General features: G+C 37.0%; 1 protein-coding gene across 1 annotated transcript in view; it reads right to left on the minus strand.

Moving 5' to 3' along the window:
• The window catches only part of PLXDC2 (plexin domain containing 2), a 272,894-nt gene that overhangs the window by 68,157 nt on the left and 178,410 nt on the right, over positions 1 to 26,327 (minus strand). Inside the window, exons 5-6 of the mRNA XM_085318355.1 lie at positions 8,362 to 8,484; positions 5,341 to 5,459 (exon numbers count right to left, since the gene is read on the minus strand). Coding sequence (XP_085174481.1) covers positions 5,341 to 5,459; positions 8,362 to 8,484 — 242 coding nt within the window. The remainder of the gene's footprint in view (positions 1 to 5,340; positions 5,460 to 8,361; positions 8,485 to 26,327) is intronic.

Here is a 26,327-nt window from a genome sequence, read left to right on the forward strand (position 1 = left end):
TCTCTAAAAATAGTAAGGGCAAGCAAGCCAAGCTTCTCACCTGCAGAAAGTTGTAGTAGGGTCCAAGCTAACAGACTAACAGCTTCAAAAAAGGCCAAAATTTATGTGTATACTTTAGAAGCGGAAAAGGTAAAGAAGTCTCATAAATTACATCAATATAGTCAGCTCTTCAAACTGAGATAAAGCCTGTGTCTAACAATTACTCATACAGAACGTGAATGCTGTCAGTGTGGAACTGTAATCCATGACTCAAGAAAAATTCCCTTCTTCACTTGAAAAACTACAACATTATTAAATCTACATTTACAAACACCTCTATATTTATTTTTTGCAGTGTGGGAAAATAAGACATTTTACAAAACTGAACACCTCAGTCTCCCCGTAATGAGTGTATGAGTGATATTTTATAGGTGAAATCCTTTGAGATATTAGAATAAAATTGGTTTTTACAATTTGATGGTTTATGAGGAAATATGCTCTTTTGACGGAAGGCTTGTAAATGATAAAATTATTTATTGACTGAAAATTGAATTTATTGAATGATAAAATTATTTATTGAAAAATACAGCCATACCTAGGTAGCAAGCAGATATCTAGCCTTCTGTCTTCCTCATCTGAATGACAAGATATGTCGTGACAGGCTGAATACTTAAACAGGCAGGGAAGTAAGAATGTGCAAGTATTTGGTAATGGGTGGCAGGAATTTTATGACATTACATTTGGAGAACTAATTTTAACTAAAATCATTGCAAAATGTACTTTGGTTCTGCTGCTGACAACATAAGCTTTTGTGTTCTACAAACCGCCAGTTTATGAATGAATTTCCCAAAGGCTTATTATCCTGGGGCCATTGACTTCTCTGATCTGGACTGTGTATTTCAGCAATAGAGGAGATATTTAGAATTCATGATGAAACTGGGAACAGTAATTTAGATAGTATTTTCCATCAGAGAGTTCTCAAATTTTATTTGTTTCAACTTTCTTCGAGGATAAGTTAGAATCKTGTCCTTTAGAATGGAATAAAATGATTGCCTTTGACCTTATACTGAAGGAGGTGGTAAGCAGGGTGYAATTACTGCTCCACTTCAAAACTGAGTCACAGATAACGTCCAGAGTATGCTGCAGAATAATAAGCAGGAATACAGTATTATTTATATAGTTTTTGTAGCCAGTCTCCTCAACAGTCATTAATTACCAAACTGTACAAAACTTAATCAGTGATGAGTGCACATGGTTTCAGTTGTGACACTGCTTCCAATAATTATTTCAATTGTCAATAATCATACATTATCCTGTTAGCATTTGACAAGTATATGCATATATGTCTCACTCAATTAAATTATTTTARAAAGAAGTTGAAACATCACAATAAAACTTTGGCAATTCATCTATAGTCTTATTTTCCCTATATCTCCTACACTGTGGCTTTCTTTTGTTTTGTATGACAAGAAATATCTCCATAGAAACCAAATTCCTCTCACAGGATTTTTTGTAAACCTTATTCATATAAAAATSACAGCATGTTTTTGGCATCTCACTTATTTTATCATGAACCAACAGGGATGTCACTCATAAGCAAAGAGTTTTAAGTTGCATAAATTGATCGCCTTATCAAAACAAATATTCTGTTTCCATGTTTTGAATCTTGTTACTTAAAACAGAATATTTTCCATCACAAATAGCAGGAACATCAATTGTATCCAAATGCCAGTACTTTGTCAGTTCCATTAACTTCCATCTCCTTTCACGGTAGAAAGAGATTCTACTAYAAGTTTCTTTTAGAATTATTTCTGACTTCAAATATTGGGCAATCTGACATGCATTTCAACTTTTATAATGATTTCTGGATGACTACATGAATAAAGAATCATTAGGATTTAAATGAACAAAGAAAGTTATGAATTGAATGAAATTAAGGAATATACCTTAAACTATTACTAAAGCCTTTGGCATCTTTGCCTAATTTGTCCGGTATTAATCATGGAGAGAAAAAGAAACCAAATGTAAGACTAAGGAACATTAGCTTTAAGCGCTAATGGGAAAGGACTACACTGAAGAGTGATTTTTTTTAAAAAGAAAGCAAGCAAAACAGAAAAGCTCTTGAGAATTGAACTTCTGTGAAATTCAGAGCATAAGAAATGACCGTTCATTACTAAAACCAACAGAAGCATACCTTTTCAGAAAATGTATTTAAATGTATTTGAAAGTATTCAGAAAAAGTATTCGATACATTCTAGAGGCGTAGCAATAAAACTTTCCTGTCAGTTGATCTATTTCCTGACATTTCTTTTCCACTTGCTAGAACACTAATGGTGTAAGAAAGAARCATTTAAAAAGGAAGTTATGTGCACTGTAAACAAACTAAATTGATAAGGAATAAAYATTTGACATGCTTTAAAACCATAATAGCTTTTTTTCTTCCAAGGAAAACACAGAAAACTGTACTTGGCATATAGAAAAGGCTGAGTATAGAAAGCATAGGAACTTGCTAATCTCACTTTAATGCAATGTTGATATTAACTCTGATTTTACTCTGATATTATTTGATATTCTGACATTAATCCTGAATTAAATCTGATATTATAGTACAAGAAGAATATCAGAAAAAGAGAATAGCAAATATAATAGCTAAGATTTTTATTAGAGTTAGATTAGCCTGTTCAGGAGCAAATAATAACTAGACAAAGCACCAAAATAAACCTCACTGTGCCTTTCAAATAGCTTTTAYATTTCAAAAATTGGGTGCATGGCTCCTTTTACAACCAGCTGACTTTTCTGAGAAATATTCTGATGTCTCTACAGATTTCAATAACTCTGCTAGTCCAGCTTCTTTTCTGAATTTTCACTTGTTCAGAACTGACTCTGGATTTTGGATAATACCAGTGCGTTCTAGACTGCCTCCTATTAGGTGAAGCGCAAAATGCAGAAGGTTGGGCAGAACAGCTCCTGCAGTACTCAGCAGTCCCTGGGCAAAGTCCTGCCTCTGTCCTCAGCACCGTGCTTATGCGGTCAGCAAGCCTGTGTTGGGCAATCTCTCTCTGAAAAAGAGAATCTCAAACAGTTTGAATAAACAGGAAATAAGAAGTAAAAATTACTTAAAGTGTTATTGACCTACAGATCCCTATTTCTGTCTCCTTTAAATACAGAATCAAAATTATTTTAGAAGTGGATTCTTCAAGATGAACTCCCAGTCTCGGTAATGCTAGGCCACTGTGAGATGCTTTATCATGTCACTGGCAACCTTTTTGCTTTTTCTTACATTTCTGCTTCAATTTGAAAACTTCCAACAACAATGCAATGAAGGTTTTGCAGATTTGCCATACATTAGTGTAATTTTTGATGAACTGTGATGCTAATTTGAAATGGCACCAAAAATATGGTAGAAATATGCTTGTGCAGCTCTTATTCACGCTCGTGAGCAGTCACACAAGTAGTCTTACTGGAGCTAATGAGACGCCTGACAACATGACTCACCAGCAAGAGAAATGGTTCCAGAAGAACTTCCTCAGAAAGCAATGAAGTCGATGCAGCACTGGAAAATAAATCAATTCCCAGCCAGACTTATAAGCACTAGAGTCAAGTTTTAATTTACAAGTGTCTCACTTTTTCTCTCCAGACAGCTTGTGTCTGGTCAGTGATTGGAAATTTTATTCAGTTTTCCTCACTTAGGGGAACAGCTGAAGTATTTTTAATGAAGTAAGGCAGGCTGCAAATACAGATTGTGGTGTACTAGAAATCTCAGCCTCCAAATCCCTCCCCCAGGCAATTCCAAATGGAATATACTAGTTGTGATGTTCAGAGATTTCACTAAAGTTTTTTGGTTAAACGACTTACACATCACAGGTATGTAAGTATTAGCACTTAAAAAAAATCTCTTGTCTTAACTACGTACAGGAGTTCTAAAGTGGCATTTGATAATGGCATTTAAGACAAAAGTAACTTGTGAAAGACATGTACTATGCAATGGGATTTTAAATATTCAGCAGTGGAAAAAAGACAAATTATCGATTCTTTCTGTCTCAGGATTAATGAAAAGAACAATAATAATATTCTTCCTGGTGAAAACAGCTTGGCTCTGGAAGAGGTTCCCGATAGAAGCAGTGAGAGTAAACAGCCTAACTAGCTGTAGAATCAAATTGCTGAGTTTATGAACAGATTACGTGATATAGTTACACACAGTTCCAGGAACGACATGGGACTGACTAGGTGGACCTTTTCCTCCTGTCTAACTGAAGGAAAGTTTCCATTGCCTGGCATCCTGCATCATCATTTACATTTGCGCAAAATGAATTTAGAGTAATAGCTTCTATCATTCATGTTACTTCCATTTTGCTCAGGGGAGAAGAAAGGTATCAGAAAGGGTAAAACATTTGATAACCAAGAATAGTCACTTCTTGAAAACTTCATCATTTTAATGCTAGATTTGATATGCAATTCTTGTCAGATGCATCTTAAAATTACAGATTGAAGTGTTTCCCTTCCCACTTCTCTGGACCTGGAAGGCAGGAACTTTTCTGCAGTCTTTACATTACTTTCAACAATTGGAGAAAAGCAAAGCTTTGGTGCACACCCCTGTGGTCAAGCACATGCTTCACAGTGCTAACAAGATCAAAGCTTCCCTGAAGCTGAAGTCAACACTGAAATAAGTTGCACTTTCATAGATTAAAACTATCAGCCTCTATAACACTCAGAAACAACGTGAGAACCAGAACAGATCTTGTGCATGTCTCTTAGGATAAAGGAAGTCACGTAGGTATATATACCAGAAGTTTCTAGTGGTCTGCAGAAATTATCCAGCAGCAATCCTGTTTGCAAGGTGCAAAGACGTCTCTCAAGTGAATATATTACTACAACTAGTAGAATAACCCAGATCATTACTACCATTTTAATGAAGAGAAGAGGAGTTATTATTATTTCTCCTCCATTTAGGTGCATGGCTAAGACAGAGGCATGAAAAGTGAGGTTGAAGACACACAACTAGCCTGCAGCAGAGAGAGAATAGAACCCAGATTTCCCCAAGTCTGGATGATCACTTACATCACTGATTATCTTTTCATATACGCAAGATAACCAAGACATATACATATTCAAGAAAAAAAAAAAGAACCTTCCATGCCAAGCAGATTAAAATAACCAAAAGCTTAAGAAAACACTCTTTACCCCTACAGACATAAGYTTCTGTTTTGTTTTGYTTTTCTGAGAAAGAGGGATCTTACAAACAAAATATGAAAATGATCTTATACAGCTAAACTTTCAAATATCTGAAAAAAAAGTAGGGAAATTCCTGATACGTACAGAGTGATTTGTCTATTTAAATGACAATTTTCAGACCCAACTTACTTCTTTGTAGCCGAAAATGATACGCCCATCATTGAGAAGGGTGGCCTGAAAAGTGAAACTGCCCAGGTTGTAATTATCCTGCAGATGTACATGATCCCACTGGACAACTAGTGCCGTGCCTGTGAACCCCAGAGTGGGGGCAGAGAGGCAAAGGGAAGAAAAAATGTGAGAAATATATTAACTGACTGTAGGAAAAGTACTTAACTTCAGTTACTCGAAAGAAAACAGTGATTTATCTCTGTTTAGCAACTTTCAGCCCAGCATCTTGAAGTGCCAAAGATATTACAAATACAAGTTGCATTCCAAATCCTCTTAAAGGTGGACACTGTGGTGCCACAGTTAACCACCTCAACTAGTCACGCTTAAGTCTCCTAAAGCAAGAGTGGTCCAGTGACGTGTTCAAAGCACACAAGGAGTCAACAGCCACAGTGTGCAGGATGCAGCATTCACGGTTCAGGTGTGCTGCTGCTGCCACCGATCTGCGGCGCCTTTCCTCTCACTGCATAGAGCCGGSTGGCTTTGAAAGGTGAAGTGCTAATAGCATTGCTAGTTTTGTGAAATTTATTATTTGAAGAATTCAGATTTTTCCATTAACTATGCATTAATATAAACAGCATTAATTTTTCTGCATAGTATAAGCACTCACTGAGGTTCTGCAAGTTGAAGAATATTAGGTGTTGGCAATAAATAAATGTAGGTTAAATTAAAACCACTAAGAATGGACAGGGTAAATATTGAGTCTGGCGTGCAGAGATTTAGTTGCAAGAGACCTGTTAATATTCATGGGAGTTCTCTGGCTGAATATCCACTTATCACACTAAAAATGTACCCCATTTGCACCAAGTGACTTGCATACCAGTGAGGATGTTTTACAGATGCTGAGGGTTACAGACACATTCAGGCAGCCTGGCTGAAAGACACATCACCAAAACTGTTAACTGAAAATGTCTTATTCATATTTAAGACTATATACTTTCTCCTCTTTGGCACTAATGGGAGTTATGTGCTTTGACTCACAACATTTTAATTTCTTGCCAGAGTGTTCAAGGTGGGTCGGTATGCTTCTACTTCAATGCATTTTTGATATCTCCTTGAAACATCTTTTGTCACAGATCTTTAGGGCAGTAACTTTCACTAACATATCTTGTCAGTGAATGTTATGAAACTGTGAACATGCAAACTGTTGAGGTATACTGTAGAAACTTCATCACACTGTTGGCCTTCGTGGGTACAGTGCATGCTTACTGTGTGCAAAGTGCCTTTTTCCTTTTGTGTCTACAGTCATTAAATATTTTATGAATACTTTTTTTTTTTAACTTAATCTTACAGGAATTCTAAGGGACTTCAAATTCTTGGAGCAAAACAGTCAAAACTTCTTATAATCAGGTTTTGAGTTCCTCAGACTTATATGCATCTCAGAATCCCATACTAAAGTGGAGGTCAGCTGCCTCCCACACATAGTCTCTTCACTCCTAGCATCCTTACATAGATTATGTGGAGACAAGTTCCTTGTAAAGCAGCTCTATGAGTGAAACTTGGACAGGCTGCTAAATGATGTCCTTTAGGTGTGGTTCTAAAGCAGTATATATGCCCAGACAGATAAGACAAGAATGGATAAGAAATAAGGAACTGAAGATGCAACTTGCTCAGTTTCTTTTCATTTGAAGTAAGACAGCAAATTCTTTGTCCTAAAGCACATGGGATCCAAAAGAACATCATGCCCTATGCATGAGGAGGGATGCAAATTCTCAAAAGTTTGTTCAACATTGCCATGAAAACAATGTGAGATAGCCTGCTACACCTGGTATGAAAACTGTAAGTCAGGAAAACAGTGAGAAGTAACATCATTCCCAGAATATTCAGTGCAGATAGCAAATCATAGGACAGAGTGTTAAATAATTTATAGGATAAAAATAATCACTTTTTCTGTTTGAATATTCTCAATGCAAGCAAAAAGGTTTCTCATGTAAGTCTGGTTTATTTAACTAGTCTCATGTAAGTCTGGTTTATTGAATTTTTTAACAAAAAATTCTGCAAATAATTACTAGATTGTAAGGAAAGGCTATGACTGGAGGTATGGGTTACAGGATATATTTTGATTCCTGATCCCCTGATCTGAGGGACAAAATTTTCAGAACGAAGCTTCTGGATAACACACTTGGTTGGAAATGTGACTTATGTTTAGCTATGTTTGTAATTTGTGTTTAAATTCAGTGTGAATAAAGGTACTATGTTCCTATGAGGGAACAGGCTTATACAGAAACATTTAAAATAATCATAGATGTCATGATGTTATTGCCAGGTTTTAAATTCAAAATACGTCGTCACTACCTTTCTATCTGGTGACTAGAGGCGTGAGGTAAGGCACCAGATTTAATCACATAAGTCACATTTCCAAAATGCTGATTATAACTGATTTCATGAGACAAGTATCCACATGTTTAAGGCTCTTGAAATATCTCACAATGCCTGAAGTATAACACTGCAGTTTGCCTTTTACCCTTTCAATCTTTTCTACAAGGAACTGTTGAGAACTACTGCTGTAGATGAGCGTATTGGATTCCAATGCTGGGATTCAATGCACATTTAGTCACTGACATATTTATTAACCTCATACCTGCCCTGCCTCTGTGTGCGCTTACGATCACATTCCACAATGCTATTTCATTTTAGCTAGTAGATGGACAGTATTTCTTATATACAGAGAAGTAAAAGGAACATGCACTTTTACAAAGACAGACTTTTCCTTTTAAAATTGATCAAATACATCGCCAGCATTTGAGTTTGTGTACTTTAACATCCAGAAGGTACCTCCTCAGTTAGGAGAAGGCATTTGTGACTATTTAACCATGTTCTGAATTACTAACTGTTGATAGATGTTTAGCCACATTCTTTATATAGCCTGTGAGTTAAAAAAATATTTTGAAATACCTTCAATTTTTCCCTCAAAAATAGTTATTTAGGAAAATATGAAGAGTCAAGGGACACAGAAACATTCATTTATGAAAGACTACTACATACCATTATCAAAGTATCTGACTGTTGAATTTCTTGACACACTGGGGTCAAAATTTGCCATTAAGGGTGCAATATATTGTGTGGCTGTTAGCATTCGATGCACAACTTCTCCAGTATATATGAAACCTACAATAAAGAAAAAATTATTGAGACCATTTCAGTAACTTCTGAAAAGATTTAATAAAGTGGCAGGTTTAATTAGGCATTGCCAGAGTATTAAAGGTTCATCTGAGAGAAATTAAAATCCCCACCAATTTTACAGTAAGTTAAGGAGCTAAAATTGCAGAGAAAAGTCCATGTTGGCTACCAGAAGAAGATGTTCCAAGATGAATAAAGAAATTAGCAGCTGAAGAAGCCAGTTTTCATATAGGAAGAAAAACAAAGGAAAAAAAAAAKGAAGAACAATTGCAGTTACGGACAAAATCCAGAAATGCGGCATTATCAAATCAAGACAGTTACCACCGATCACCTTCCATCATGCTTTTCACCCTTTTTCTGCAATCTGCCTTTTTGTTTCATTTCTGCAAGGGGTCACCTCTTCAGAACAGAGCTAATCATTTTTCATATTTGCAGACACACAGAGTAAGGGAGAGCTTCATACAAAAGGAGGCGATAACTTAAAAAAAAAGTCAGATGAAGAGTGTAGCAGGGAGGTATTTTTCGTGATTAGAAGCCAAGTTGCAATTCTGGAGCATTTGCTACAGTGCCAGGTCTCACTTGTTTATCCTATTCATCCCAGACCCCACAGTTCTCTTCTGATTTATACCGTGCCATAGGCTACTTCTATCAGAAGGGCCAAAAACACCTACTGGTTTCGAACTGGAGTTCTTCCTTTGAGGAAGAACAGCTGTCTACAGTGAATAGATAGCACTGTAGTGATACTATAGTTTTCTTAAAATCAAAGCAATGTTTATCTTAACAGCAAGAAACCTCTGATATTTTAACAATAAATGGTCTAAAAATGCACTTGTATCACTTAGGCTTGCCAACTCCACTTTAAAGAYGGGACTAACTTTAGACACTCTAATCCACAGGCCTAATTGAGAAACTCCCATTTTCCTACAATGAGTTTTTGCTTAATTGTTATTTTAGCTTTTGCCTTGCTTGCCAAAGTTGACAAACTTTAAGTTGATTGAAGCTACAGGTAGATGTTCAAAACTCACATTTGCATGTCAGCTCTTATTAAAGTGTTTACCAAATGGTAGGTTATGCTGAACTGTTGTTTTCTTTCTCCTTTTTCTCCTTCTATTGATTTAATGAAGTACATTCCAACAGCAAACATCCCAACAATGACAAGAACATTAGAATTGGCTGGAAATTTCCCAACTGAAAAAAATGTTTTTGGAAAATGCTGTTTCACAGAAATCCAATTCTTTACAGGCAAGCTGGCAGCCTCCACTGCAATTTCAACAGAATTTATGCTAGTTTGTGACTTTTTTTTCCTTCCTCAGTCTTACTGAGATTCTCTTTTCTTCCCCAGTCCCATTTACTGTCAAGCCCAAGAGGTTCTTTCTTTATACACTTAGTATCATTGGACTGCAACACAAGGTGAAGAAGTTTAAAAATCTACCCCTAAACCAGGATATTCCTTCTCTTGTCCAACTCCAGAACTAAAGAGAAATTTGAACAGCAGGAATTACCCTGAAGGTAGAAATACCTTTTTCCAGCCAACTGCAGTTAACACGCTATTCAAAAACTATTAGTGTGCAGCATCACTTTCTTAATGGTATTATATGATTCTATGATTCTATGATCTGCATTTTTACCACTGGTAGAGGAGACAGATTTGTTAAATGGCTTGTTTAAAATGATACAAGAAACCTGTGAGAGCATAGAAAAATTAACAGAAATTTCTGGAGAGGTTTAGGCATCCTTCCACTCCTGTCCTCTCCTGAAACATGTTCTAAATGCTTGCTAACTTTGTTTACTGAACTAGGCCTAGATTTCATACTATGCTATACAGAAGAAAAGGCTTGCTGTTTTGAAACRCTGTTCTGTATGGCTGCTAGTAATTATGAAGTATCATGAAGTCTACTCAAGCGAATATGATAGCAGACCTAAGAAGAGAAAGCTAGGCTTGAATATAATACAATAAAATACGCATTTGGAAACACTCTGCACTGCCAATTAACTTAGAGATCTAGCTGCCTTTGCTTTCATTTAAAAGGTACCTAGGTACTCAAAGACATTGTATTTAAATACCTAGCCACCTCTTAAACTACTAAATTAATTCTTATGACTTAACTKCAACTGTCTTGTTTTTTGGAGAGTCTTTTGAGTAAACACCTAAATATAAATTTTCTCTTCTGCTAATTGATAGGGAGGGAGAAAGACAAATAATAAAAATCTGCCTTGCATTTATACAACTCATTTATAAATGTGAACTTTTGGAATATACAATTGCAGCTGTAATTTTACTCTATTACTCATCATTTCAGGATAGCAAATAGTTCTGCCAAAGTATAATTCCTGAAATGCATTTTAATTATTTCCTATTTATTGCTGTCTGCTTTTAAAATGTCACTCCCTTAAGAAGTATTCTGTCCTGCTTATTTAGACATTTTAAACACTTATCATTGCAGAGAATATTTGTGCCGCTTATGAGCTCTAGGGTCATGTGCACATGAATTTTAACACATTCTTGAGAAGATCTATAACCTTGTAACCATTCCTCAGAAATATTCCGAAGATAATATATGTAAAACCTTCGAAGCCATATTCATGTATTATAACTACCCTTAATACTTCTGTGCTTATTCATTCCTGGCACAATGCTCCTGTCTTTACATAACACTCTCCCTTTCATGCTTTCATCCCATTTACAGTATAAATATCACCATTATAACTAATACTAAGGCAAATACAATTGGAAAAGAAAGGACTTGATTGTGTTGGAACACATAACTAAATAAATCAGACCAGGTAATTAGTAACCACAGAGCGTATTTCCAAGTTTGCCGGATGCAGCTTTACTTTAGACAAAAATGGAAAGCAGGAGGTGGATGATAGCTGGAAAGCAGGCAGCCCTTGCATGGAGATCATGCTAATGAGAACTCCAGTCATGCTTCAGGACAACTTGGAAAGAAACACAAAGTCATTTCAAATCATCCCAGAGATTCAAAGGCTGAAGCTTCTGTTGAGCCTGGACATTTTATCATTGCCACTACAACTTAAAGAAAGCAGGAAACGTAGAATTAACTAACTTATTCCTGAACGGACTTCTGCAGAAAATTGGCTTTATACTGTCTGTGACCCAATTTTCTGACAGTGGTAAATGCTCACGGTTGATTCATTCAGTCAATGAAGAATTTTTAAGACCTACATTTTCCTGAACCACTTAATCTTTCCTTTGTGGGAGGAGTMGGTAGAGCTCTTTTCCAAAACTCTTCAGAAGTACTATACCTAGAAGTACAATCTGCTTCTAAATACTGGAATGAAAACAAATAGGAAAGAGAATAGGAAATATAACTAAAACCAAGGATAGGCTTACATATAAGCCCTTTGTATATCAAGAAGGTATATTCCAACGTCTTCATTATATACAAATACACATTAAATATAAAAGCACACTTCCAACTGATGTTGACAAACCTTTCCACTCCAAAATATGCTCTATACCTGTGGCATTTTAGCATATTCAGCAATAAACTTTCTTGGCTAAGTAAACTTTACTGGAAAACTTTCAAGATTAAAAATGGCGTACACCATTCTAAAAGACCATAGCTCTTTGACCATTGGCTTCTGGGCTGGTAGACTCATTTCCAGCATTTTGTTTTCATTTGGAAACAGAAAATTGAACTGTGCTATCCCTTTTGTTGGATATACTAGACTGTCACTTCAATGTCTTCAGAGGAGTAACACCTGATGTACGTCACTTGATCTGGGAGCAAAACTGATCAAGGCATTAGTCTTGAAGATGACAATTCTACTTACGGCTTTTTGGCTCGCTCTCTCTCTCTTTCCTCTCTCTCTCTCTCTCTCTCTCTGTGTGTGTGTATACACTGCTTCTCGGTGTACACAAAAATCAGTATCACTCAGAAAGCTTTTTGACAATGTTTGCCAAATGCGAGAAATAACAGAACACAGGTTCAAACCAATGCAGAGAAGGAGGCCTTTGAAGTTACTATTCTGTTTCTATGAAGATGGGATACCCAGCTGAAACATCTATACTGACAGCTATTTTTTCCCTTCTAAGGCCCTGCATGAACAGAGTACATAAACCTAAGCCTGCCCAATTGTTTTTGTCTTTAGTTTTATGYACACTTTAGCATCCAGCTGAATCAGAACAAAAAAGTACTTTAGGTAGTAATTTCCTGTGTGTTTTTAAAAAAATCTAAAACAATGTGTCATATTTTAAAAGCAGTCACACGTCATATTGAATACAAACAAATTACACTTCTGTGTGCTGATGAGGAATAGACTCCACTGTCAGAATTTATAATCAGTATCTCTTGAAAGCCRTTATGACAGTTTAGTCTTTACCTAACATTTTTTGCAACAATTACATTATTTATTTGAATGACTTTAACATTTAGTATCTTCTTAGAGTTTTTTTGTTTTGTATTACTTATTTTCCAGTAGAAGATGGGTGGAAGGTTCCAGCTCAAACGGAACACTTCATGTATCACAATGTTATACTTAGCAATTCTTAGCACCTATCTAGTCACTCCTATTGCATTCATAAAAYTACCTCATCATCCTTAGATGGAAAAAAATATTCTAAAATGGGAAAAACATTTCTGGCAAAAAGCCATACTTTTTTKGGGAAAAAATGTGTGTCTATTGAAAAACAAAATTTTAATTGGCTCTAAATAACATTACTGAAKTAAACCAATGAAGAATTACTTCTTAAAATAGGCATGACATTACTTTCATAAAAGAGCTTGCTTTAAAGCTTGTTCTCCAAATTGATCTCTGTTGAAAATAGGCACATGAAATAACACTCTTCTCAACCTGAAATACCACGCCGTGTATTTGACAAGAACAGGAATGTGCTAAAGSACTTTGTAGTACGAGCATTGGCAGTTTGTGACACATGCCTCCAAAAAGAAGTCTTTCCCTTCTTTTTATAGTTCTGAAAACAACGAGARCTTGGCTTAATGTCATGTAAGTTCAACCAAAGCTCCATAAACCAAATCTACACATCAAGTGTTCTTGCCATGATGATATGTTTTGGCTTAAATACCTTTTGTAGAATATTCGTATTTCAGTTATAGATGTGAATATCAGTTTTGTAATTTACAGCGCCCTGCGTATCTCTGGGAGAGCTAACTGTTCCTCTCCTGTATCAGTTACCATTATCCAAAGCACGTCAGAAAGTCTACAGTGAAGGCTCTTTTTGCCAATTGAAAGTGCTCTGCCACCCATTCTGCAAGTGCCTGACCATGCTGATTTATAGGCAAGATAGATGATGTGCATTTTTCTTGAGAAGCAGCTTAAGTCCTGATCAGAGAATTGAAAAGATGACACAGGGAACTAAAGACCAAGAGAAAGAAGTGTGTATTTTTAAATGGAGAAATGAGATTTTTGCAAAGAAAATGTTCATTTTCTTATCAGACAGCTAGCGCTAAGTAAAACCGTATGTTAAAAGCCTTAGTAATACAGAGGACTGTGGTTACTTAGCTGGAAAAGAAACTGTCTGCCAGCAGCCTCTGAACAATGAAAAGTTTTGCATGAAAGAGGCTGTCACCGGGCAAAGGCAGAGCTGCCATTCGAGTGAACAGTTCAATGTGGGTTCAGTGGGCTGCCCTTGCAGCATATAAACTAGAAGAGAAATAGCAGAGGACTGTCTGAAAAACCAAACCAGAGCAAAGTGGTTTCCCTAAGAGAGTTATGCTTCAGCCCAGACTGCCCAAGGGAAAGGCCTGATTTTAGTTTGTATATTCAGAAATGCAGTAAGCTTAGTRGAGACAAACACTCACCACAAAATGTCTCGTGGAATTATTTCTTTCATTTCTCCCTGTTAATTTTCCTACTTAAACTAGGTAAGATTACACAACTTCTATTGATCATTTTCCTCCAGATCACTGCTTGTTTGGTTAAAACTGAAAACAGCAAAGGAATTGTCAGGAGCTTCCTGATGCTCTGGACACTTTTGTTTTGGTCTCAATATAATTAAAATCTTTTCAGATGGTGCAGCTTGGGGCATCTGAGAGCATCCCATGTGACCCTGAAGCTGGCTTACAGGTTGAGGAGCTTCTATTTKAACTTTACTATCTCAGGCCCTGGACATTGTCCAGTTTTGATGGAACCCAGAGTTAGCCCAAGTACTGTACTGCTAGACTAATATCTGCTATAGTTTTCACWACTTTACACCCCAACCTAGCAATTATATATTGTTGGAAGTCCAGGAACATGGATATATTATCTACCTGATCAGAGGATCTACTTCCCCATTTCCAATGGAAGAGACACTAGGGAGAAATCATGAGAGACTTACAGAGGTTTGCTGAAAAAACCCTGCAACCAGCTATGGGGCCAAAGCTGTGTTCTGTGCTTGGCTTTCTGTTAAGCAGAGTTAAACATCACTGTCCAAGGCAAAGGAAAGCTGCTCACAACTGAAGAAAAAGAAAGAGAATGAATTTGTAGGCCATCTTGATGCCTCTGGCTGCCAGAGACATCTTCTTGCTAGAGAACTGTGAAAGTATATCAAAAGTTCTGCCTCCGAGTTCTTGAATTCTGCTAATTTCACAGTACTAGTGATTTTGGAGAACTTATCTTCTGCTTCTACAACTTGGTATTTTAGTGTACTTATTACAGACCTACAGCTCTGACATTATTTGTCTATCACTGACAGCCATTACTGGTAATGTAAAAAGGTGCATTCATTATTCTTGTTAAATTACTATTTGCCAGAACAGCAGGAAAAACAGACTAGAGATAAAGACTGAGAAGTACGATATAAAAGTTTATAAAACCATTTTGTTAGATTGATGTTGTAAGAGTAATTAAAATAACTAAAATAATTCTTGGACTTTGCACRTTCTGAGACGAATATTATTGCATTTAATTCTACCCAGCAAAATCTCTGCACATCTGCATGAGATGAGCCTTCAAGACCATTTGAGCAATTTCTGGTTATTCACAATATGTGTATATGTAAACAGAAAACCTCAAATAAATTAAATAGGGAAATCAGAAAATATTACTGTTCTTAGCTAGGAATGCAAATTTTAGGCAGTGAAAAAACAGTAACACATATCTGCACACCTTATAAGCATTGTAGCAATAGCTTTGCAAAGGGCAGGAAGGGAACTGCAATTTGTGCTCTCAGGGCCACCAAGCGTTGTGTACACTGTGTGTCACATGCTCCCCTGCTCATTTCACCCTGAACACCTTAGTCCAGCCCTATAAGTGGGCCCAGTCCCAGACTTCCCATCTAAGATCTTTTCAGTTTGTCAGACTATGCTGATGTCCACAAAAAGAAACCCCAAACCCCAAAATCAAACCCATAAAATTTTCCACTACACAAACAGCTACTCCCTACGCACCTTCTCTGTAGTAAGATGCTGGAGAAGACCTCTGTCATCTCGAAAACCTACAGCCTTGTCYGCCTTCAGCAGAAGCAACCAATCTTTCCACAGTAGGAATGACAGAAAATTTTAGGGGTGATGTTATTTAGGCACATATAACCAGCAGCAGAGAACAATGTAAGATCTAGAACATGAGCATTACTGCAGAAGACATATATTTATGCTTTCAAAGTGTCAAAGAAGTCCAAATTCTTCTACCATTGAAAAATGCCACCTTGCATGTAATGGGCTCTCCTGTAGTCATTCCCAAACATTTATATTCTCTTTTAAAAGGTTTTTGTTAACAAAGCCATATTAAAAATTAGCACCTAATAAATCCTAACAACGTTCTTTGATTCATYAGCCATTCAGAAAAACTCATTTCAAACTCATGCACCACACAGAATAACTAATTTGCAAAAACCTTGGCTTTGTTCAAAGAAGAGAACAAAATATGTCTTGTGCTACATGTAAATGAGATTTATAGAAAGCAGATTTCTCCTATAAAAGACTCTTCCAAATATTCCATACTTCCATTTATACCTCTTCCTATGCATCTCTTTGTTTTCGTTATTTATAATTGTTCTAAAYGACTGGAAAAGATTCAGCCCTTTTGTTGCAGCTATCTTCTCTAGGGCAATAAAACATTACTATTTCAGATATATCTTTTCATTAGGTTAGCAGGTATTCGTCTAGACTGTCACTGTACATTCTTTTGGAATAGTTATTGTATTAGTTTAATTCCTTCTTTTATGTAACTTACCTCAGTACATTTTTAACCAACATCATAGAAATGAACAGAGAATAACTGGACCAAGTCCATAAATAATAAAAGCATATCTGAGCTTCATCAGCCATTAAAACTCTCTTTAAATTTACCTTTCTGTAAAGCTGCCCCATTTTTTGCATTTCAAAGTATATTTTCAAAATATATTTCATGCATTTACAATCCTTTCTGATATCTCACTTGGGAAAGGGCAAAGCTGCAAGTTTTCTGCTTGGTTGAAAGCCCAGTAGGACACTCTCTCTGTAATTATTTTAATTAGAGCTGCTGAGAACAGCTTCAAAATTTTGACACGTATTTTATTTTCAGGATGCTTTTTGTTCTCCATCTGTCTGTTTCCAGTGCATCACTTCTTTTACTCTTACATTCCTTTTTCTACACATATTAACAGTAGAACTTGATGAATCTACTCTTGTTGCTGGCATTAAACTACAAAAGGACTCAGAAGAGACTTTCATGTGTGATGGAAAAATAGCAAGATGTGGCATAGTGGAAAAAAGAACACATTCAGAAATAGTGTTTTCTTCACATATTTATTTGATGAAGCTGACAAATACTGCATCACACATTGGGCACAGCCCAAAAACTCTGCACTGCATATTTTTCAACTATGCTAAAATATGTTTTCTTTTCTATTCCTGATATTTCTCAATCAATTGTTTCATGATGAAACAAATTGAAGAGAATCTTACATTATTAAGACCCCAAAATGTATTGGAGTGTTGAATTCTAGAAACAGATAATGTTATTTATATTCACACCCTGATCCACATGATCACATTAATATTTCTTTGATACTTCACTGAAGTAAACTAAGTAATATCATTTATCCCAAATGGTTGATTTATTGTTATGTTCATGGAAGAATGTTATCCCCACTGTAATTGCATTAAGATTACAGTGTAATTAAACAAAAGGATAACAGCAACTCCAGATCCCTCGGACAGTTCATGAAAGTTAAACACCTTAATGGGTTTATAAGATCAGTGTAAAAGTGAAATAGTCTCTCATGCTATCTTACAATTCTTTGCAGCCTTCTAGCAAAAATGAATTAGAGACGAATTATATGTATATTTTGGGCTTTGCTTTTGCTTGACTAGATTGAGTGCATCAACCCATTTCTTCTTTCAACCTGCAAAGTGGGATATCTGAAAGGCAAATGCCAGAAGGCACAAATATAACACTATTTCTTAATTGCATAACCTTAAAAGGACTCCCTGAGAAGCTGGGTGCGTGTGAGAAAAAACTATCCAGAACCCTCATGTTTTTGTATATACTTCTGTGCTATCTCACGCAGAAGTTTAAAGGCAAGGTTACTTTCTCATTGTTATTTTTCCTGTTGTTTTGTTAATACTGAAAGTGTTATCTAGAAAAATTACAAATATTTAATGTACAGCATTGAATAAATGCCAGGAAGTTTCTCAGCTTCTCTAACACTTGCTGTTGTTGCAAAAATTGTATGATCTGAAGTAATGTAGCATGGTAATATGATGAACATCTCCTTTAAGTYAGCAAAGGGATTATGTATTATGAAACTCTTCCAGTAGAGGCTTTTCTTCTGACATGCCACAAGACACCCCTTGTAAGGAAGTTGTTAGTTATCACTAGGAAGAGTACAGGAGCAAGACGAGTACTTTTAAGTGAGGACACTGTGAGGGACAGCAACCAACCTTGAGATTTAATTGCAACTAATGTATCTATTCACATATTTTTAAGAGGCATTTTGTAATGCCTCTGAATTGTGAATGCTTTCAAACATTCACAACTTCAAGCAAACAAAAGAAAAGCTATTTAGAGTCTAATAGCTGGTATCAGTTCCTGTCCAGTCAGGCCCTTACTTCCCCGGAGAAAATTCTTGGACAGAGTCATAGTGACCCACATGAAATACAGTATCTACTTAGTGAGATACCAGTATATGACAGCTCCCAAGGGCATCTCACCTCCAGCCACACAAAAGCCAGCTTGGTTCCTAGACTGGTTGGAACCAGAGAAAACAGTTTGGTGGGAAGATTATCTTGCTTAGGCTGAATATCTTAGCAGCTGTGTCACTGCAGTAACCTTGAAGCTGCTAAATGCTAGTGAGAGGTTTGAATAGAATTGGTGTAGGGAGATGTATTTTTGCACTCTATTTCTTATGTAAGTGTCTCTTCTATAGGTTGGGTAAAATATTTTCTTGCCTGCACAGATGTTGTCATTAATAAAACAGTTTGGGAGAAGCTAGGGAAAGTAGCATTTAAATGTTTAAAAATGTTTAAAGGAAAAATGATTTGGTTTTGAATCACACTGTTGTAACATCACATTGCTTTGAAAATACAGATCTTTTTTCTTTTGCTGCTGTGTGTCTGTCCTACATTGCCACATAGTCTAATAAAATTCTGATTAATTATAATAAGGCTCTCTGCTTGTCTGCTTGTTCTGTTTATTATCCTCCTCCTTATGGTCATAAAAAGGAAAAAAAAAAAAAAAAAAAAGGAAAGGGAAAAAACCTTTGGTTCCACCAAAACCCACCAAAACCTTTGGTTCCACCAAAACCCACCAAAATGTGGGTTGTACCTTATAAAAAAAAAAACACCTCACCTAGGGTGAGTCTGTGGTGTAGCTTGCATGTAGAGGCTTAGAAGCCCAAGGGAATCAATCCTTCCCTCTAAAGATCTCAGCCCTATAAGAGTCCATCTGTCCTGCAACGTCAGRATGTAGGACTAGGTTGTGGTTGGGCTGCTGGTGGCATACAGCTCCCTGAGCCATTCAGCATTCACTTGCAATAGGCACAGAAAGCCAACAGCAGGAAGCTAATTAGCCCATAATCATTATGAACTTCTTAGCAAAAAACACAGTTCTGCCAAATCTCACRGTTCTATTTGTTAATATATTTTAAACAGGTTCAAGTGTAAAGTCACCTTTGGGATGCACATGCTAGGATGGGTASCCTGTCTGTGGATTTCTGGATGCTTAAAGCATATAAACATTAGCCCTATTAGACAAATGTCTTTGATGAATAAATTTTATTCCAATGCATTCCCAGCACAAGGGAAAGTGTGCTAAAGAAAGCATGAAACTTGATTTGTATYTCTATGCCTCAGTACCACAAGAATGTGTGAAAATATATGTTGCTAATGTCTTTTAGACACTTGCAAATGACTGGAAGAGTCACACTTCTTACGTTCAGTATGCCATGTTACATAATCTGAAAAAATCTCCACATAAATGACTGATTGCAAATGTTTTGTGCAAGTCTTCCAACAATCACCTKATGGGCTTAAATATTTCAGGAAGAGTCATAGGAAGTAAGCAGAAAATGCCTTTAGACTGAACTAAACTAATAGTTAATTTAGGAAGGATTGAGAAATGAAATTACAATATTGTTCTGCTTCATGGAAAACATATCATGCAACACACACTTCATTCTGATGATAAATGTTGGTCAGTTAATCATATGGTAAGTTACAAGTTGCAGTAGGATATCTGTGGTAAATACCATGTAATTATAGGGTACATAAACATTGATTCCTGCCTCCTAAACCAAAGTGCAGCTTACAACATAATTATGTTTAGACTTACTAAAAGTAATCATCACATGTGGTTAGATGGTATTCACCAAGAAAAAGCAATTTAGGTTCTGCCTGAAGAAAACATACTCATTCCTTTCAACTTGAGGAGCTCGTGAAGCATAACTGTAGTCCYATGACTCACCACCCATTCAAAAGATAAAAGTTATGGCAAGGCACCTAGAAGACTACTCTTAATGCACAAAGCCTTACATGGATGTTAGATGTTATGAGCATAAGGGCATTTCATCATACTGTGGTGAAAAATATCTGTGTGCCACAGAGGGCACAATAGCTGTCTTTTCCCATCGAATTACAGCTATAGCAAAGTGGTGACAATTTTTTCCATGAGCATTTCACCCACTTCCTTTTGAATGAATAACAATGTGAACAGTAATGGATTAAACCATCAAGATGCAAGTAGAAAACCTATCCTCCCATGAAATTTCATCAGGCAAAATATGGTCTTGTTCATGTTCTGCTATTTTTTGAGAAATGAAGTTCCTGAAAGATTAAATTCATGAAACACACAAGCAGATGCAGTAACAAAACTACTTTCAGGTACCACCTGTGCTCACAGTTGTCTTCATTATCCGAGATCATGAACCACAGCAGAAGAAAGATAGAGTACCTATCTTTTTTTTTTTTGTTTTTTTTTTGTTTCACTCAGCTTGTACAACAAATCGCAGGCCTTATTTATTTCCCYTGAAAGTTTGGCATTCTTCTGTCTGCTGCCACTTCTGCTATTGTTGCATTAGAGAATCCATTATCACCTTTAACTTTGTCCAAGTTTTGCACCCCAAAACCTGCTACTTTCAAGAGCAGTTATCAATAAAACAATTCATTCATGTCTATTGTGAAACAAGCTGTTGGTCCCACATGTCACTTCAAGTCAACAAAGAAAATAAGAAAATAAGCAGAGAATTAAGCAAGAAGACTGTGGAGTTGGCTTGAAGACCATAGGCCAGAAAGGAGGTAAAAAAATGARTATCACCAAGTGTCTCAGAATAACATGAGGAGGATGCATGCACTGTAGCATGTACAGCAGTAACAGATGGAAAAAATAAGAACTCAGAGGTGCAGTCTGTAGAACATACTCTKTCTTTCACACCAATATGAGAAAGGCTTACAAGGAGAAACAAATAATAAAAAGAGTATTAATGACCYTCAGAGCATGCACTCCATAAACTGCTTTGAACACTTTATGAGAAAAGTCTGTTTGGTTCTTATCATGTGGCTGATAAAAAACACGTGCTCTGAAGACAGTAAAAAGAGGGAAAAGTAGATATAACTGCAGAGGAGAGCAGGGCTCTCTATACAGACAGGACAGGTGGGGAGAGCCCTGAAGTCAGGAGTAGCTGWATCAATCAACCTCGAGGACACAGAGGCACAGAAGTTTCCTGCCTCATGACAGAAAAGGCAGAGCCATGGAGTTGGTGAGAGGTCTGCATATTACCAGGAGATGTGAAGGAGCAAAAATTCTGGAAGTGTACTTCCAGACTCCAGATTTTCAGGCAGTAGTCTTATATTCTGGGAGAAAACAATGGAAGAAACTCTAGTACATCATGAAAAACTTTGCAGAGAAGGCTTGAGAACAGCTTCAAGAGGACTCGGGATGACAGTGTGAGAGAGCAGATGAGTGTGGGAGTGGAGTCACTGGGGAGAACAGAGGGCACTAAACACTCAGGACCTCTTCCATACACAGCTACTTTGAAAGAGTACCAGAACTCAGCAGGTAACTGCTGAACCAGGAGATCTTCTAGTTTGATGTCAGTCACACTGATCCTTTACACCATTCAGCTTCCTCATCCCGTCGTGGACCAAAGAGTTTGTGCCTCTGAATCTGTCTTGCCATAAGGCCTTTATCAGAATTACAGTGCATACTGTGAACCAGCTCTTTCCTCAGATGCGTCTCCAACCTGGAAGCCACTTTTCTGGCAACAGTATTTTACATCTTCCCCAAATGCTCTCTCTGGCTCATCATGCCAATACTGTGTGGTTACAGCCCTTTAAAACTCCCAGTGGGCATACAAATACAGTCAGAAATGCATTTGGTAACATGCAGCTAGGAAGAAACAACTTTTACTGCTTGTACCACATGCATACACAGTGCAATTCGCAGCTAGCAAYATCAAGATTTTCTGACAGAGTACTGTGTAAAGGCCTGCCAGTTACTTGGGTCCTGTGGAAGCATGAAGAAGTGGCAGTTGGTGCAAAGGGTAGTGCATAGTCTTCTGTTTAAATACTACATTCTCACTGTAGTACTATTTGTTCCCTTTTAATCTTGCAAATGTTATGTAAGACACTTCAGATAAACAGAATCCTGATAAGCTACATTTGTACTCCATTGCCTTGGGTCAATTGCTAGTGCAGCAAGTCAAGAAGTTCTAGTGATTCATGATGTTACCAGAGCTTTCTGAGACAGGTGACTGCTGMTGGGAAAAGCAGCATCATAAATAATTAAGGGCCGCACAGTATCTCTATTGATCTCTCTGAAGATTTTCACGAACATTTCTATTTCTCTCCCTAAATTCTCCCTTTCTCACTCATCTTCCTCTATTTGTAGATGATCTTCCACTACAACTTGTTACTTTTCTCACAGACTCTGGGACTGTGTGGAATGACCAACAGCCCCMAAAAATCATTATTCTGGATTTCTATATGACTGCTGTGGCTTACATTGCTTGTTTCTRTATGCTCAAGCCAACGATGTAAACTATTGGGTAGGAATAGGAGAGCTCCTGATGCAGGGAAGCTTGATACAAGTACACCATGCAACTGTGCACATATCTACGTTGTTGCTGCTCCTTTTCCATCTACAGTTGCCCCAAAGAAAGGCTACAAAAGGCTGGTCCTGGTAGCACCCAAATTCAAATGGTAGTCAGGCACAAGACCCGCCTGGCTGACTGCCTTTTATGAAGCTGTTCCCTGAAGTAATGGGTAGCATTAGGCTTCAAAATCCACACAGTGGAACAGGATTGACTTCCCTTTCTGCACAGGACAGAGCAGGAGCCAGATAGAGGCAAGGCAGTCCAGGCTGGTTGGCAGCATGCCCTTGGCTCATACTAGAATAAAATTCCCCTCTATGTCTATAACCTCAACAGAGGTGGTTGCAGCTTTGACAAAGAAGCTGAAAACTAAGCTAGCAAATACCAAAAGAAATTATTTCTTACTCCAGCTCATTGTACTGCTGCATAAGCACTTTTGCCATTATTAGGGTAGTGCCCTAAAGACAGTGAGAAGGGTCAACCATGAGTGAAACTGTTTCTTTTGTTGGCAGTGCAAGTTTATACCTATTTAAAGCATTTATCAACTTACACCTTTAGACAAGCTGATTAATGTTACTTTGAAAATCTCTTGGCTTTTCGACTTCCCTTTGAGACTCTAACTGGGCTAATCTACTGTATCTCAAACTTCTAAAACTTTTGGCCTAAACTGAATCTAACAAAACTTTTTACTTCTGCAAGTGTAAAGTTAGTTAGATTTCACCTTTCTCTGATTCTAGGATGTGGAGACAACAAATGATCTTTTTCTGAACTGAAATCACACGCATGCAGTTCTGGGACAGCTAAAACCCAGTTTTCAATAGTGATTGGAAAATGCTTCTGACAGTAGAAGAGACACACCTGAGAGAGAGATTTTTGTTTCTCATTTAAAAATATAATGCTCAGTGATAAGACACAAGGAAGCAATCATGTAGTATGAGAATTCTGGACTTGAATGTTTAGTATTAGACTAGCTGCATAATAAATCAGTAACAAAACAAAAACAAATTAGGAATGTTATGATTATATCAAGATACTTCAAAACATCCAGTCAGAAAACCTAAAGAGTCATAAATCTGTCTTTCAATAGACAKGTTTCCCTATAGTGGAATATACATTGGTTCTTAAGAAATTGTAATCCCACATTTTATTTTCAGCTTTTGAAAACTCATTAAACCACACTATGTTGAAATCAATGTCTTATAAAATTGATTTAAGTAAATGCCAAGACATTTCTTGATAGAGCACAATGCAGGCACGCCTCTTTCATTCTAGTCACTTACATAAACTATGCAAACAGTAGAAAGACTAAACTCCATTAAAAGTGTCTATTGAAATATGACTGATGAGTCCACAAGATGGAATGTGAAAATGGAATCTCATAAAAAGAGAGAACTTCAGTATCAAATCTAAATTTAATGCATTTTTTATATACTCATGAAAGCCTGGATTCATAAAATAAATACACATTATTTACAGAGAAACGTATAGGCAATCTATGTATTTTATGACTAAATTTAACGCTTCAGTGATTCAACAATGGCTGGCCACACAACCAAGCCCTAAGAGGGATGAATATTCTACAGGTTRCAAAGATGGCTTTTCACATTTAGCAAATTGTAAAAATATTTAAGTGCTTGTTTGTAACAAGTATCGAAGCATCTTCAAYGCCTACTGAGCTCAGTCAATACTTAGTGCTTACAGTGTACTGAAAGATTAGTGGGTTTGACAGTAAGTCTGATTTTCCTCCTAAAGCTGGGGAGATCCCTAGCTGATCTGATCTGGGAAGGTGGATGGTGCTCCCTCTCCTTCTGGAAGAYTGAGTAAGAAAAATGGTTTTCTCTATTTCATTCTCCTTTCCTAATGTTGGATATTTGTATATAGGTTGCACTAGTCAAAGAATGGCACTTACAAGTTTATGTTCTTGATACACTTACTTCTATTACCATTGCTTTTGTTTCTGCTTCTGTTTCTGCTTTGCTAATTGTTTTCAAACTTAGGTGCTTTTTGTGAAGATCTGGAAACAGAATCACAGAATGGTTGAGTTTGGAAGGGACCTCTGCAGATCATCTAGTCCAACCTCCCTGCTCAAACATGGTCATCTATAGCACATTGTCCAGGATTGTGTCCAAATGTTTTTTAAGTATCTCTAAGGAAGGAGACTCTGTGCTCTGTCACTCTCACAGTAAAAAACAAAACAAAACAAAATAAAATAAAATAAAATAAAATAAAATAATAAAAAAAAAGCATCCTTTTTTTCCTTTCAAGAAAAAGAAGTTTCAGTTTGTGCCCATTGCCTCCCCTCCTATTGCTGGGCACTATTGAAAAGAGCCTGGCCCCATTCTTTTCGCAATCTCCCTTTAGATACTTCTACACATTGATACCACTGACCTTCTTGGCTACAAGGGCATATTACTGGCTCAGTCAATTTGTTGTCTACCAGCACTCCCAGGTCCTTCTCTTCAGAGCTGTATTCCAGCAGGTCAGCCCCCAGTCTGTACTGGTGCATGGGGTTATTCCTCCCTAGATGCAGAACCCTGCACTTGCCTTGGTTGAACTTCATGAGGTTCCTYCCTGCCCATCTCTCCAGCCTGTTGAGGTCTTTCTGAATGGCAGCACAGCCCTCTGGTGTATCAGCCACTCCTCCCACCTTGGTATCATCAGCAAACTTGCTGAGGAGGCACTCTGTCCCTTCATCCAGGTCACTGAAGAATAATTTGAACAATACTGATCCTGGTATTTACACCATTAGMTACAGGCCTCCAGCTAGATTTTGTGCCACTGATCACAACYCTAAAGGCTGAAGCCTATATGGACAGTACAGAATAGAGCAGTATTTCTGCTGAAACTTCCTGTATTTGCACATTTCCTCTCCCAAACAACACATCTTGCTTTTAAAGTGAGTAGCAATGGGCAGTTAAAAACATTATTACAGTGACAATTTGTTCTGAGCCACACAATGTTTTACTTGGGAATGCCCTGTTGCTTGGGATATATGTTTRGTTTTGCACATTTCAGCCTACAAAAGCACATGCAGCAAAATATTAACACTGCGATGGCTGGTTCCTAAGACAATATGGCTGAACTCCCATCAAGTTAGTAATACAAAACATTAATGTATTCTCTGATTATATGCTTGTAAGAAACGTTGTAACAAAATGTATTTTAATCAGTGTTGACTTTGCTTCTTGGATGTCCCAGCACACTTTTAAAGTCTTTTCAATCTAAACAAGYCCTTCATGATATCAGTGATTCATTTGCATGAGACTGTAAAAGAATAGTAAGCTTTTTCCATGATTCTGTCTACATTTCACAGGTAAAACCTACTTATTTATGCTGTGTTCATAGACCAGAACACCTTGAG

This window comes from Rhea americana, unplaced genomic scaffold, assembly GCF_003343005.1.
Source record: "Rhea americana isolate MKP2758 unplaced genomic scaffold, rheAme1 scaffold_53, whole genome shotgun sequence".
NCBI classification, from domain to species: Eukaryota; Metazoa; Chordata; class Aves; order Rheiformes; family Rheidae; genus Rhea; species Rhea americana.